Genomic DNA, 16,646 nt, shown 5'->3' on the forward strand with positions numbered 1-16,646 from the left:
ACAAAAGCTTGAAAAACTGAGCAACTGTTTGTAGCCTATGCTGCAGGATCACAAGGAAAGTCTATTACAAAGCAGACAGTCTCAAAAATGGATAGTACACTGCATCCGCTTCTGTTATGCACAACATGGCAAATCAGTGCCTAAGGGCATTAGGCCTCATTCTACCAGAGCAGCAGCCACTTCAGCAGCTTTCCTCAGAGGAGTACCAACCAAAGACATTTTAGAAGCTACAACCTGGAGCTCAGTGCACACTTTCACCAAGCACTACCACTTACCTCTCTACTCTAAATCCAGAGCAGGCTTTGCCACTGCAGTTCTGCAGGGCCTGATAGCCTCTCCAAATCCAATTTAGACCCAGCCGCCCAACCTCAGCTTTGGGATTCTACCCAAGTGTAATGACTGCAACAGTGAAACATGATGAACATAGTACAGTTGTGTACCTACCATAAATGTAGATGTTCGAGTGTATTCACTGTTGCAGTCCAGGTTACCCACTCACCATACCCCTTTTTTCATTGATGGGACTTTTCTGTACTTCTCATCTCTATACAACCTATGTGGTGTATTTGCTTGTAGATGAAGGAAATGTTTATAGTAATATATGCATGTATATGGGCATAATTTTATCTTTTCAGCCTTCCTATCTGGGGGCACCTGACATCTGAGGCAAGAAAAACTGAAGAAAATGGCTTTGGTTGCATCTTTTATGCCCCTGGCGCACTGACGTCAGGGAAGAGGCGACCGCAACCGACGCCGGACCAAGACTTTGGAACTCAGGCCGACTGCGGGTCACCTGCCAGCAGGATAACCCAAGTGTAATGACTGCAACACTACATTTATGGTAGGTACACAACTGTACTTTTCCTTAGCATATCATTAAGAAGCAGAAAGTTTGAATCCAGTAACTTGTATATTATACCATCCTCTACTAAGCATGTTTAATTTTGTATTTCCTCTAGGAATCCACACAGCCACTCAATCTTACTGCAAAACCTAAAAGTGCTGATCTTGCCAAATCATCAAGCTCACCCAACCTCAAACTGCATGCTGGTCCTTTACCACAGACCTATCTGTCTCAGATGGATCTACAGTCGAGCCCCCCACGATCTGGCTTACCATTAGGTAAGTAGGTTATGACAATGAGATATACTGATGGAAAGGGGAGAGCATCACCTGGAAAAAAAGGTGAACATAGTTTACACAAATACCACCTTGTAAGACCACAAAGGAATTTCAAAACGTCTGTTAGCCTTACTCAGGTTCATCGATGTGATTAGGAATGTGTGGTTAAACTGCTATAAACATCTACATTGCTAAACTGGTAGAAATCAAGAGTTCTGATTTGCTATAGAATGATATAGTAGGACAACTGTGCAGTGATGTAACAGAGTAGTAGCTGTTAGGGATAACCTGTATACACACACACACACACACACACACACACACACACACACACACACACACACACACACACACACACACACACACATTTATTCATTCTCTGAAGTAATAGTCTTTTGTGACTTTTCTTTTCCTTCACCTCCCTGTCTTGTCTTACAGGGTTCTTGGGAGAAGGTGATGCTGTGACCAGGGCAATCCAAGATGCTAGACAGCTGCTTAGGATGCACAGCGGCAGTATGGATGGCACAGTTTCACACAGCTATTGCAAGGTAAATTAAAACTGAGTGTTATTAAGGGGCTCAATGTCTCCTCTTTGGATAGCTACTTGCAGAGAAGACATTTGCTGCTGGTCTCAGATTAATGTGTGGCTGACATTTAACTGGTGATAATTTTGCTCCGAATTTCTGTCCTGCAAGACAGTTTTTGCATATTACTTTTTTTCTAGGAAATGGGCCAAGACTGTGAAACTGTATAAGTCTTGGGTTCGAATGGCACAAGAAGTGGGTGACATTGTATGTGCTATAACACTAAGTAAAGTAATCAAAAGATTCTTGAGAAAACACAACATGACTTGTCATTGTGCTTTGCTGATTCTGAATTATGGAGGCACATTACCTTTCCTGACAATAGAGCTTTGATCTTCTGACTTCACCTACAAATGTGGCTTGAAGCTGTAGCACCCAAGAAGTGGGTGTAAACTCACCAGCTGTAAATGAAACATGAACCTGATAGGATGATCTTTAACATTCCTTTGTGCCATTTGTTGGACAGCTGCTTGTTTAAATGGATCATAGAGTAATATGTCCTCTGCGGAGATTAAGATGAATAAAGGTACACAAGCCATACAAGAATTGCATTAAGGAAGTGAAATATGAATGTGGAAACTTGGCTTAGATTCATTGTAACACTTTTTTTTACTGAAAAAGGCTTGTTTGAAACCATGTGTGTACATATTAGACTACACTGTTATCTCTGGTGGCCTTCTGCAGCACTTGAAACAATTGCATCCAGAGTTTGATGAGGAGCTGTTCTGCTCAGGACCAAAATTGCAGGATTTGCAAGCAGCGACCCTATAGTATACCCCCCAGTCATTTACAGAACTTCTGTTTCACTACCAAATACAGTGCATGCATTGGTGAAGACAAACTCTAAGAATGTGTTAGAAACCATTGGCCTGTATATGCCGGTGACCTAGTCTTCCCGGCTAACATGTTTCTGCAGTCAGGAAATGAAAGAAAACCTGTTCTACTTTGTTCTTCTCTGCTAATAGCTTAGCACCGGCTGTAAACTGAGAAGTCCTTGTAATCTAACCTGAGGTTGAGAAGGTCACTGTAGTAGAATGTATTGCTAAATATCCCCTCACTATTCTTACCTCTTTTACTCACTTTCCATCTTCCTTCACAGTGCTGGTATGTATCATATGTTATTGCATTTCTATTTGTTCCAAGACTGTGTAGAGTAACAAAAAGACCCTGGTAGTGTGTTGTATTTGTATCAATTTCATCCAAGTCATACACACTGCATGTATGTTGGGCATGTGCCCTTCAACAAGTATGTAATGTCAGTTTCTGGTGTTTTGATATACATGCATACACTTTATATATACATATATAAAACACTTTTTTGATACACTGATGAATCCCAGGAATGTTACCAAGTGATGGTTTTATATTCTGCCCATCAGTTTAGTGCTATGTTGTGATACCTTGTTATATACAGCTTCATATCTACACTGTATTAGCATGGATCTCTATCAGTATATCTCCTGCTAACTTACTTTCAGCTTGCATTCATAAACTTTATTACCATCTTTCAATTCTTATACATTCCCCATATTCTCTTGCTCTGACTAACTGTGGTCCTTCCTCCTGCTCTTTTTAAAGTATTAACTTTACTGTCTTAATGTAATATTGACAGTTTAGTAGAGTTTTTCTCCTTTCCTTTCAGAGTCCCTGGTCACTATGATCCAAATACTACTGAAGCTCTGCCACAGGGGCCAATTCCAAACATTTTCACAGAAAATTTTGTTTTTGTACAGTGTAAACAAATTTAGCTTGATGAACCTTGCTGAGTATTAACTTCATCTAGTCAAATATGTGCTTGCCTGTGCTAGACATTAGTTTTCAACACCCCCTCTGACAGAGATATCCTTGCACTCTAAAGGCCACTTACTAAGTTGGACACTGTTCTTTCTCTTGACCAATCATTTACACTGTATATGTTAGTGACTTAGTCTTCCTGGTTAAGAGGTTTCTGTATTCAGGAAATTAAAGAGAAAGCCTGTTCTACTTGGTACCCCTCTGCTAATTGCTTTGCATTGGCTATAAATTGATTACTGTCTATTATAATTTGACCAGAGGGTGGGCTAAAACAACTCCAGAATTACACCTCCTGGCTGTAATATCATCCATAATGACCATATAAAGAGGAAAGGTGGTGGTATTGCTTTAATATTTCCCAGCAACTACCACATTTCCCCTTACAACAAACCAATACCAAAATTAATTTCAGCAGAGCTTCTTATAATTTTGCTTAAATTTAAATAATTATAAACAGACCAGATGGCTTAGTGGTTACAGTCTTCACCTCCCACGCACAAGGTACAAGGTTCGATCCTGACCTCCGACTAATGCCTGTTTGGAGTTGGCATGTTCTCCCTGTGTCTCCATGGGGTTTCTTCCATGTCCTAAAAACATGCTGGATGTTTCCATCTCAGATTCACTAATGAATGGAGCTGTGGGCAGCAGCACAGACTCTACATGGTGCACTATAGGGGGAAGAGTTGTACAGACCAGCTGCTTTGGGCATCTACTGTGGTGCACAGTATCCTCAAGATAGGAGAACATGGATCACAGACTGTGCACCGTGGTAGGGCTAGCCACTCGATGGTGTAAAATATGACTGTAGGTGATTCGGTCATGGTGACTAATGTCGCCAAAAGTGGGCATGAGTAGTTACCGGTGATAAAACAGAATAATGCATGCATTTACTGCATACACATGCATATCATCTCTGCATATCCAAACACATCACACTGTGTGTGTGTGTGTGTGTGTGTGTGTGTGTCTGTGTGTCTGTGTGTCTGTGTGTGCGAGTGTGTGTGTGTGTATTATATATATATATATATATATATATATATATATATATATATATATATATATATACATACATACACATATACATACCCATTTTTAAGAATAAGGGTGATTTGCAGAGCTGTAGTAACTACAGAGGGATTAAATTGATCAGTCACAGCATGAAGTTATGGGAAAGAGTAGTGGAAGCGTGGTTAAGAAGGGACATGATGATTAATGATCAGCAGTATGGTTTCATGCCGGGAAAGAGCACTACAGATGCGATGTTTGCTCTGAGAGTGTTGAAGTACAGAGAAGGTCAGAAGGAGTTGCATTGTATTTTTGTAAACTTAGAGAAAGCATATGACAGGGTGCCTAGAGAGGAGTTGTGGTATTGTAAGAGGAAGTCGGGAGTGTCAGAGAAGTATGTAAGAGTGGTACAGGATATGTACGAGGATAGTGTGACAGTGGTGGGGTCTGCAGTGGGACTGACTGATGCATTTAAGGTGGAGGTGGGGTTACGTCAAGGATCAGCTCTGAGCCCTTTCTTATTTGCAGTGGTAATGGACAGGTTGACATACGAGATTAGACAGGAGTCCCTGTGAACTATGATGTTTGCAGATGACATTGTGATCTGTAGTGAGAGTAGGGAACAGGTGAAGGAAACCCTGGAGAGATGGAGATATGCTCTAGAGAGAAGAGGAATGAAGGTCAGCAGGACTAAGACAGAATATATGTGTGTGTGAATGAGAGGGAGGATAGAGGAATGGTGAGGATGCAAGGAGTAGAGGTGGCGAAGGTGGATGAGTTTAAATACTTGGGATCAATAGTTCAGAGTAACGGTGAGTGTGGAAGAGAGGTGAAGAAGAGAGTACAGGCAGGATGGAGTGGGTGGAGAAGAGTGTCAGGAGTGATTTATGACAGACTAGTACCAGTAAGAGTGAAAGGGAAGGTCTACAAGAAGCTAGTGAGACCAGCTATGTTATATGGGTTGGAGACAGTGGCATTGACAAAAAGGCCGGCGTTGGAGCTGGATGTGGCAGAGTTAAAGATGTTAAGATTTGCACTGGGTGTGACGAGGGTGGACAGGATTAGGCATAAGTATATTAGAGGGTCAGCCCAGGTTGGAAGGTTTGGAGACAAAGCCAGAGGCGCAAGTTTATGTTGGTTTGGATATGTGCTGAGGAGGGGTGCTGAGTATATTGGGAAAAAGATGCTAAGGATGAAGTTACCAGGTAACAGGAAAAGAGGAAGGCCTAAAATAAGGTTTATGGATGTGGTGAGAGAGGACATGCAGGTGGTTGGTGTGACTGAGCAAGATGCAGAGAACAGGAAGAAATGGAAACAAATGATCCGCTGTGGCGACCCCCAACGGGGACAGCCGAAAGAAAATGAATGAAGCTTCACTGCTGCTTTGTATCTGTGTACCAATGGCTCTATTTTTCCAAGTTTGTTACCGCATGGATGTAATACTTAAATCCCCTGCAGTTTTCCAATGGGGCTTTTGTTATTGAAGTCATCCTAATGTTGAAGTTTTTGGGGCTTGCTCTGCTGTGTTTAGTCTCCTACAAGGTCCTAGTCCTGATGCTGTGTGGTCTTGAAAGTCTGGTTTTATTTAGTTTTACTTTTGTTACTTACAGGAGATTTTTTTAGGGAAGCCAGCCCCTGCCCCCACAGCCAACATGAGCACCAGGCAACTGCCTAGGTTGCCTAGTGCTGGATCTGGCCTCTGCTGTAGTGTAGTAGTGTACATTTCTTTGTATTTTGTGGAGTTAACTGGGTTTGGTGGGGATTTGAAGTTTGCCAATGTATCACTTAGGAGTAGGATGTTTGCCTTAAAGAAATTTTCTAAAGGTACCACAGGTGGAAGGGATCTCTGGTTTCAATTTTATTTCAAAGGAGATTGCATTATGGTCACACCTAACAAGTGATGAAGCTACTCAAGGGATGCTGCAAGATGCCCCCATATTTGAAAGGACAAGTTCAAGATGTTATTCCCCCTAGCGGGTACCCTAATTGTTCCAGGGCATTTGTATTGACAAAGTCCAGGAATCTCTGTGTTTGTGTATTAGTAGTGGTGTAGGTTTCCCAGTCTGTAGTTGGATAGTTTAGACCACTTAGGAAAATGGTATTGGGATTAATACTGAGTGATTCTTGTTCTTGTAGATATGCATTGTGGCTTTCCTTTGCTATAGAGGGAGTCCTTAGCTGGCTAATATATGACATGGAACCTTTCTGATGATTATTTGGACATGAAGAAAATGTAGTGCATTATGCTGCATTACCAGCCCTGAAGTGAGTCTCTTCTGGATATGGATTGATATGCCTCTACCTTTTTCCCCCTCCTGAGCAGTAGCTGGTAAATGTGTGGAAGGCATTATAGCTCTGCACAGCAGAAGTACTCTCCACCATTTTAAATAATTTCTCCATCACTACACAGATGTCAGCATCTTCCAGGGTGAGAAAGGCTAGTAGTGAGTGGAGTTCATTAACACCTTCATATTTTTCTTTGTTTATTTTGTTGTGTTGGTAGGTTTATCTGGTCGGCAATGCTTTACAAAAGGCACTGTGGGGGTGGACAATGTCTTTGCCAATAATCAAAACCCTGGATGGGACAGATGCAGGTCATCACCAGCAAAGCAGCATGGTTTGTTAGTCATATCCTCTTAGTCTGACTTAAATATTGATCCCATCAAATGACACCAAAAACTAAGCCATTTTTTGCTCCTATCGCTGCATCATCCTTGGATAAGGTAGAATGTGGCTCAGTGATAGGCTCATACCCTTGGACACATAGTTGGAGAGCTCCAATGTGTCCCTCTTCATATAGTCCAAGGAGGTGCACTTGAAGTCATTGACACTGGCATGAGCTACGACAAAGTCATACTGGTACTTGTTGCTTAAGGACTTAAGTGTGTGCATGATCTGACAGATCCTGGCACCAGCCAAGCAAAAGGTAACAGTTACTCTTTCCTTGCTCAGCCTGGTAAGAGGTACATTTACATGTATTACAATAGAGTCACCTGTAACAAGAATGTTTGGTTGGGTTGATGCCTGCATTACAGTCTCAGGACCCATGACTTTGGGACTTCTTGTGCTATGTGAAGAAGTAGGCTTAACTTACTGTGTGATTGTGTTGTGTTTTGGAGATCTTTGAGGTTTAGCAGGTTAATCTTTAGAACCTCAGCATATGATGGATTATTGTATATTGTGATGGCCTTGGAAAGTTGTGGCTGTGGTGTAATGATGATTTTGGTGTCCGAGTTTTGTTTTGTGTGAGATTTTTGCCTTCAAGGATTTTATATGTGAACATATCTCACACACACTGTTATGCCATTTGAATAATAAGCGATTGTCAGACAGATGAGATACCCATCTCAATCAGGCTGGCTATAGATGGTTGTAGGGAAGTACTGATTTGTGATACCAACAGGAATGAATCTGGGAGCAGGGGTGAATCTTACTGCTTGGAGTTTGGTTTGTTTAGGATAATGGTTTAAACAACTGGCCTGGAAACCTTATCTCACCGGCAAGAACCAGGAAACTAATTATAGTAAAAAAAAAAAAAACATATATTAATACTAAATCAATGCAAGCAATATCAGTGTACTCCATATTAAGCAATTTTATCAAATGTCTTTTAGCCTGGTGAGTAGTTTAAGGGGAGAGACTTTGCAGAATGAAAAATGTTTGTCAACAGTCAAATTATCGTAAGAGGCTGGCGACAACAGATACATTAGGTTTAAGAACACAACTACAACAGTGTGGGTCAATAGGAAGGAAAAACAATTAGACACTTACCTCTAAGCTGACTGGCCTGGAATTGCCCTGATGCAAAAAATAGTCCTGAATTACCCTGGCATACACTCTGTACATGAGCTACCCTGGCAGACACTCTGTACATAAGAATGAAAGTAGAGGGTTTAATTACCAACTGTTAGACCACTTAAACTGCGAAATGCAGTACAACTATGTACTGGAATTACTAATATGCAATTAGCTAAAGCAGATATACATTGTTAAAATTAATTTAAAAACGGAGCAAGAAATTAAACACGTATCTTTCTTTCTGTGTGTAACAGAATATCTTTGTAATGATTCCTCATTGAAGGCCCATAGATATGAATACAGTAGCTGGCTTGAAAAATCTTGACTTCTTTGAAATACCTTTTTTTTCCCTTACAGTGGTATGCAGAGCCCTATGTTTTTAATGTTATCCCTCTTTCGCTTTTTTTTTTTTTTTTAATTCAATACTAGCCACAGAAAAAACATTTTGGGCTAGTGGTGGGCTACATAGAAATATGAGTTAGTGCCGTAGTATTGTTTCAGGGAAGGAGTGTCCAAAGCTGCATCCTGGGAGGGTTAATAGGGAGAAGTATTATGAAAGCTTTTTATTCTACTATGAAGGTTTGATTCCCTTCCAGTGATAAGGATAACTAGAGTGAATGAGGGCTTTCATAAACACTCAGTGAGATAGATCTTACAGTCATCTTCACAGCCTTCAGATATAGCTCAGTTCTGCAATCGCTACATCTCTAGTAAGTATAAATGTCTGTCTTTTCTGGTGGGATTCTGGTGGGATGTGTTTGTTATGTAACAGAAAGTGTTGAGGAATATGATTAAGTTTTTGTCCGATGTAATGGACAGAAATTGCCAAGGGCACAGTAATCATAAACTACTGTCATAATTGTGATTATTCATCAAGTAGAAACTGTTTTGTACTCAGAAAGTAAAGCGATGGATAGACAGCATCAGTCATTTTTAACACTAAGCATCATTTGTGTAACAAGCTGTATTACAACTGTAAGTACAGGCTTTCTAGTGCTCAGCAGACGGAGCTGTAATCTAAAAACAAGTGCACACGAACTAATCGTAGTTTGCACAAGTTACCAGTCTGAAAAAACTTGGAACACTTTCCTTTCTAGAATCTTTACTTGCTCTTATATTGATTAATCAAGGAAAAGTTCATCATTCATTATTTTTATATGCAGTAACGTTTTCTGTTGTTGTAGAAGGTACTAAGTGTTTTTCCATTACCTTTGATCTTTTGTGGCTGTAAAGAATAACTTTATATATTCTATCAGTGATGCCGATCACTTGTTCCCTCTAACATATATCATTTAGTAGAGGTGGTTCTGATGTTTGGTGACGTGGACTTGTCTTTCTTTCAGGACTATTCATTGACAGATTCCTGTACAGTAAAAGAACGAGAGGAAGAGACAAACCATCACCGATCTGAAGATTCCTTCTTTAATTCTAGCAGTGAATCTGAAGGTATGTAGCTCAGTTTCATGTCTTTAGTAGAAAAAAGTCTTAAAATCTAGAATTTAGAAAGCTTTTCACATTTCTAGGTATTCCAACACATTGATTAGCTTACTTCTGTTTATTTGACTTGTAATTTTTTTTCTGTTTAGCAGAATAGAATTCCATGATACATTCTAATTACTCTTAAGATTTATTATGCCTATCTTCTTTGTTGTCTGCTTTACTACATATTTACTAAATGTTATGAGCACCTGTTTCCCTGTCCCAAAGCACAATATTGTAGAGTTGAGCCGTGCAACTGTCTTGTGTACTAATGTTTAATAATAAGCAGGTAGGCGAGTTTGTGATTGTAAGTTCAGGAAGTGTGCATTTAGGATTAGTCTGGGAATACAGATATGTATGTTTTGTACATCAACAACAAAAAAACACGCAAGGCTTGTAATGTTCAGAAATGACCTACTGGGAGTCTGTCAGCTGTGTTCACAGAGACGATAAATTTTTAGCAACACTATATGCACATCCACCGAGGCAGGACTACTTATCCATTTTCATTTTGGTGTGCAGCCATTTGTACTGTGCCCCCTCCGTGAATCTACTCTAAACTATCTCTTTTCGCTCTGTATATCCTGATATTTTTGAACCCTAATACTAGGTTGCTTAGCTTTAGCTTTAACATTCCACAACTTTTATGTTGAACCTTTTCATTATTTTTTTATAAATTACACTTTAAAACCTACAGCCTTTCCTAACTGTCTTTGCAAAGTATGGCAGACTGCCAGTAACAAGTGGACTGTGTAGGTTTATGGTAGCTATTTGTTATTGCTATGCAGTGCTCCTAACTTCTTTTCTTTCTCCCGTTTGACCCCTGTTATTTTCTTTCTCCCCTGTTTTGACCCCTGTGTTCTTTTCTTGCTCCAATGCCCAGTCAACATTTTTTTACACTGTACTATCACTTCTTTATCGTACCTTAACTTTTATGATTATTCATCCTGGTTCATGTGAGACCAAAACATCATGCATGGATTTTTGTAAAGGGGGGATGCTTTGTCCTCTGTGCAGCTAACATGGTTGTGGTCTATTGCTATTTATACAAATTTCAAGATTGCTGTACCACACTGTAGCAGGAATGCACTGACGTACCACAAACCCAGACATTGAGTATATATTCCCTCCTTCCCTGATGTGTACTTTTCCTTCAGCCACAACAAATCCTTAATGACGGTAACTTTTTATAATGTATACAGTGCATTCCTACCTCACCTGTGTCTTTCAGAGCACATTATTTCTGTTTGCAGTGCATTTATACATTTTATTACTTTGGAAAACAAACTAAAATATGTACATTCCCTTTGTACTTTTCATATTTTTTTACTACCAGTCTAAGGCATATGTGAGAAGTCTGTGGTAGTGTCATAATTTAGTCATTTCTGTTTGCACAACATCTGATCTACAAGTTAGTAAAGAACTGTTTTTGTTACTGCTAAAATGCTGCAAAGCTATGTTGCTTCATATTTTTATCTTCTTCAGAACACTGCTAAGTTAATTTGGTGTGACTTTTACATCCAACAGCTAGCTTATCCCTTTCAGGTTCAAGGAGCTTCCTGGAGTCCAGAAACAGCAATCATATCAAGCGACCCATGAACGCTTTCATGGTATGGGCAAAGGATGAAAGGAGGAAGATTCTTCAAGCCTTTCCCGACATGCACAATTCTAGCATCAGCAAAATATTAGGTAAGGGGGGGTGAAGGACGCTTACATTCTGCTTATTTGTGCACAATGTGAACCACAGTGTTTGGAGAGCATATCTTTTTTTTCCGTCTTTGTCACCCTTTATTTTCCTCTCTCTTCTCTCTCTCTCTCACACACACACACACACACACACACACACACACACACACACACACACACACACTAATATATATGTGTGTGTGTAATGTAAGTGTGAATGTGTGTATATATGCACGTGTGAATGCGTATGCAAATATAACCATACTTAAAAGCAAAGACAAAGTATACTGATTTAGTGCATTAGATTTAAATTTGCATGCATATCACACATGAACACTACATGTTACATTGCCCAGGAAACCTCAGAGCTACACTTAGAACAGACACAGTTAGTTAATTACTCCAAAGCTTAGAATAGTGTTAGGCTTTCTTTAACTCCATCTTGGTGAACTTGAAGTTTACTAGGTCAGCTGAAAACTAATCTATATCCATATTTATATCTATATCTATATTTCTATATGTATTTATCTCTATGTATATGTTTGTGTGTATGTGTGTATATATATATATATATATATATATATATATATATATATATATATATATATATATATATATATATATATAGAGTCACTTAAAATTATATAAACTCACAAATATCTAAGCACAAAGTAACAAAATATATCTAAATTCAAAAATGTCTAAACACAAAATATTGACATATCTAACCTTTTCTTTCAATAATTGTGGATCAATTTTGTTTACTTTGTCCATCTGAGATTGATGATTTGTTGTCAATGTGTGTTTCTGTATGCCATTAAATATGTGTGCGTGTGCGTGTGTGTGTGTGTGTGTGTGTGTATGTGTGTGTATGTGTGTGTGTGTGTGTGTGTGTGTGTGTGTGTGAAAAAATGGGTATAGTGGCAATTGTTGATTTGATGAAACACACAGTTATTGGCAGCATCTTAACATGGACAGACAAAGCTAGGGTGGCTTCTGCACATGCTCTGAGATTTTTTGTCCTGCGCATGGAAGTTTTAAAACAGTGTTCTTGTAGAGAGTCAAACCCCCTCCTGCACCCCTTTCACTTCCAGCTGCTTATTTATTCCATCTCTGAAATCTCTCATCTCCATAGAAGTGGAATATCTGCCAACTCTGGGATTGTTCGACCTTGCATATCTGTCGACTGTTTGTTTTGTCTGCCAAAGAATGTTGACAAAATGGAGGTTGATTTAAACATGCGACCATGTATGTAGCTATATAAAATGTGTGTGTCTATATACATATATATATATATATATATATATATATATATATATATATATATATATATAAAACACACACACGTACAGTGTGATATATATATATATATATATATATATATATATATATATTGGATGCATATAGATGTGCATATGTGTGCATGTGTATTTGTATGTGTATATGGGCCTTTAATTCTTTGTCCCTGAATTCAGCATGTGGTTACTACAGGGTTCACATGATGGAATGACTGCTATTTTTGACATTTTATTATTGCATTTGAACATTTGAACCAATTATTGTACTGTTAGCTCTCATATTCTTTTCTCAAGAATCAGAGATAAAGCCAAAAATAATGAGGAACAAATACCCCAAATCTTGGATAATTTTTAAATATTGCACTGAGGAATGTTAATAGAACATTTTTTGCCTCAACATGCATGTGTTGTTGAATAAGGAGCATGTAACTCAAATATCTGTTAGTGATGGACTCTGTTCCTGGGGATTTACCAGCAAATCAAAACTTTTGAGGGATAAGGAAAAAATATGATACACCTGAGAGCTGTACAGATCCCATAGGCCCTGTCAGTCCATTTCTTTCCCATTAACTGTAGCATCATGGGACACCAGACGAGGGAAGCGAGAGCTTGAGATTGTAGCTGTCATGTGAGGAGGGGGGTTTCCACACAGCCATGTTATCCACCCAGAGTGGATAGACATTGTGTAAGGGCTGTAGGTTGCTGCTGTACCTTCCTTCCCCAGATGGAGCATGTGCAGTGGGACTCTGCTGCTGTACCTTCCTTCCCCAGATGGAGCATGTGCAGTGGGACTCTGCTGCTGTACCTGTCTTACCCAGATGGAGCATGTGCAGTGGGACTTGCTGTACCTACCTTCCTGCCTTCCCCAGATGGAGCATGTGCAGTGGGACTCACTGTACCTGCCTTCCCCAGATGGAGCATGCACAATGGGATGCTGTAAGTGATCCTTCCTCCATGATGGGTGAGCTAATGCCATTTTACCTCGCCAGTTCCTCTCATGCTGACACTGGAACCTGTTTCTTCTTGGGATCACTCCCAGCTTCACTTGTGTGTGTCATAGTCCACACACGTGGCATGGGTGAATTATGTGCTGACAGACCCCACAGCCCTCCCCTCATGGGATGGATAGACACCACTGCCCACTTGATCCTTGCTTCTTTCCTCTGGCAAGCCCAGATCAGAGTTGTTTTTACCATTGTAGGCAGGAAGTCTTCTTCTACATTGTGGGACTGACTGGGGGAAGCTACTAAAAGTAATGTGAAAGGAATCTTCAGGAAAAACATGTTCTGTGTGAGGAACAAAAATTCATGTTGTTTTCTGTTTTGAACATCCTTGGTAATGGTAGGAACTTAAAGGTCAGTCTTTCTCAAAGAGAAGGTGACCGAACTGAGTAATTATAACAAGTACACAGTACACTGTGGCTTTCTGTTAAGCTTCAGGGCTGTGTGGCAACTGATGTGGATCTTGGGTAGTGAAAACTTGACAGGAGTAACCAGTGAAATGTTGGGACCTGCTAGATAGAGATAGTCACAAAACAAGGAGATTGAATGGCTGAAAATGGCCATTTCTTGGAGTATTCCCTTTTTCTGAGATACAGTGATCTTGGAGTTAGTATATATAAATTCAGAGCAGTTGGGGGGTTTGCCCTCCACCTCAGGAGTCCAAAAAAAAAGTTTAGATGAGAAGAACAATCTTTGAGATTTGCTCTTTTCCTGGGTTTTGGTCTTTTTGGTTCAGTTTGTCAGCACCCAACATTTCAACTGCCAACATTTCTATAGGGAGCGCTTGCCAGGATATCCAATGTCTTTCTTTCTTTTACTGATTAATTTTGGTTATGATCACAAGTGTGGTAGGTGATATGTGACTGTTGTCATTATTGTCAGTGTGGATTCAATATTAATCCCGATAGTTCAGTGCTACAGCTTCTTCATGTTGGTTGTGTCCACCTGCAAAATAATTGTTTTCACAAGCACCATTCCTTTTTGGGTGGCATGTAAGATGCTAACATTTTATTCCTTTCAAGTGCTTTGGTTTAATGAATCCTTCTGATTTCTTGATTTGACAGCAGTAGTCAACATATCTGCAGGACAATGTTCTGCAATGAGACATATCTCAAATGTGTGATCAGTTACTTGTACTTAGCACGGTGAAAACCTGGACAACTGGAGTTGCACGTATTTCTTCTGATTTCATAATAATGCAACTGTAACCTGTTGGGCCAGACTTTTTTTTTTCTGAGATTTACAGTGCTATGTTCTTCCCCTTTGTGTTCAGTTGTGTCTCCAGAATCTTCTTATTTTATTCTGTTTTTGAAGTAGGAGTGCCTCTTAACTTGAGAGACATCCGAATTTAGCCAAAGTGTAACTAAACTTTCTCAGTCTCTGTAGCTAAACAGGAATGTGTATTTTTTCCACTAAATATAACTTGCTCGGCAGCAGTGCCTTGTACTACACTTCAGCTGATAACACAATGCGAGACAAACAATGCGTGTGCTCAGTGCCGACAAAGAGGCACTTTACTCCATATCAGCAGACTACAGTTTGAAGTAGTCTGTGTTCTCAAACAAACCAGCTATTGTTAACTGGCTCCAAATGCCCGTTTCTCCAGGGGTTTATCTGTGCTGCAGAAAAAAAGAGAGAGAATAAAGTTTTCTTGCATATCGGATCTGCTTCCCAGTGTTTTGAACTGGATTATTTTGTTACTTGCATCATCTCAATGGCTTTGTTGATTGATGTCTTCCCCAAGTAGGTGTCAGTTTTCAAAAATAGCAATAGTTTTCACACTTTTAAAACTATCTTTTTTGGGGGGAGGGGCTTCCTTTCATACACTGACCATACTTTGAAATATATGAATGTTGCATTAAGTAAATACTTGAATTTCTGAGAAAATTTTATTCTTCTGAGCAGTTGTTTCCCATTTTCCTCCTCTTTTACTGTGGTAGCACTGGAAATAATTATTGTAACTTACAGCAGTAGTAAGAATGAAAAGTTATCTAAGTGATAACACTATCATATAGGAGAAGAAATACTCGTACAAAGCCTCTGTTCTGTGCATCGTGGAGGGGTTACATCTGCTAACTTATCCACGACTGATGCTGTCACAGCTCAGACAGAATATTTCTGCTGAATTGTAATAGGTATCAACCCCCCTTCCAAGTGCAAGTCTGATTTGTATAGGTTCTGTTCATGGCAGTCTTTGAAAGAATGCAGTTGACAGAAGTGGATTTGGTCAATTGACCTGATATTGGATGCATTTAATATAAAAGTAAGTATCTGTCTATTGTACAAAGATTCTAATGTTTAATAAAATGGATGTCCTTATTAATCTGTAAGATGTTCATCGTGTTACCCTGCTGCAGTCATCACACTTGGGGTATCCTGCCGTCAGGCGGTCCCGCAGTCGGCCCGAGTTCCAAAGTCTTGGTCCGGCGTCAGTTGCTGTCACTTCTTCCCTGACGTCTGTGCGCCAGGGGTATATAAGAGGCATCCGACGCCATTTTCTTCAGTCTTTCTTGCCGCGCGGTGCCCGAAGCAGAAGCAGTTCGCAAGTGCCGGTCGACCGACACCTGAGATTTTCGATTCGAATTTCAGTCCGAAGTCTTCAATAAAGCTAAGTACCCTGTTGGGGAACCTTTTCTTGCCTCAGTCCAATGTCAGAAAAAGTTAACAATTGCATTTCTTGTGGGAAGCAAATACCTCATAAGGACTTCTATTCTTATTGTATTCCTTGCCTAGGCCCAGACCACGACGTCACAGGTTGTCGGTTTTGTGCTAGGTTTAATAAACGAACTATCAAACACCGTTTTGACTTCGCTCGACATTACTTTGGTAGGATATTTAATTATATCATGCCGTCGGAGCAGCCGATGACAGGCATGCAT

The 16,646-nt window shown here is 39.8% G+C and overlaps 1 protein-coding gene across 3 annotated transcripts in view; it reads left to right on the plus strand.

Annotated features, from left to right (window-relative positions):
- Positions 1-16,646, plus strand: part of SOX13 (SRY-box transcription factor 13) — a 770,893-nt gene that overhangs the window by 722,476 nt on the left and 31,771 nt on the right. For all 3 annotated transcript variants that reach the window (XM_044076961.1, XM_044076959.1, XM_044076960.1), the window contains 4 exons: positions 960-1,122; positions 1,561-1,670; positions 9,647-9,749; positions 11,310-11,471. In XM_044076961.1, the coding sequence (XP_043932896.1) occupies positions 960-1,122; positions 1,561-1,670; positions 9,647-9,749; positions 11,310-11,471 (538 nt within the window). The remainder of the gene's footprint in view (positions 1-959; positions 1,123-1,560; positions 1,671-9,646; positions 9,750-11,309; positions 11,472-16,646) is intronic.

The sequence above is a fragment of the Protopterus annectens genome, chromosome 7.part0 (genome assembly GCF_019279795.1).
Source record: "Protopterus annectens isolate FY-2018-M chromosome 7.part0, PAN1.0, whole genome shotgun sequence".
NCBI classification, from domain to species: Eukaryota; Metazoa; Chordata; order Ceratodontiformes; family Protopteridae; genus Protopterus; species Protopterus annectens.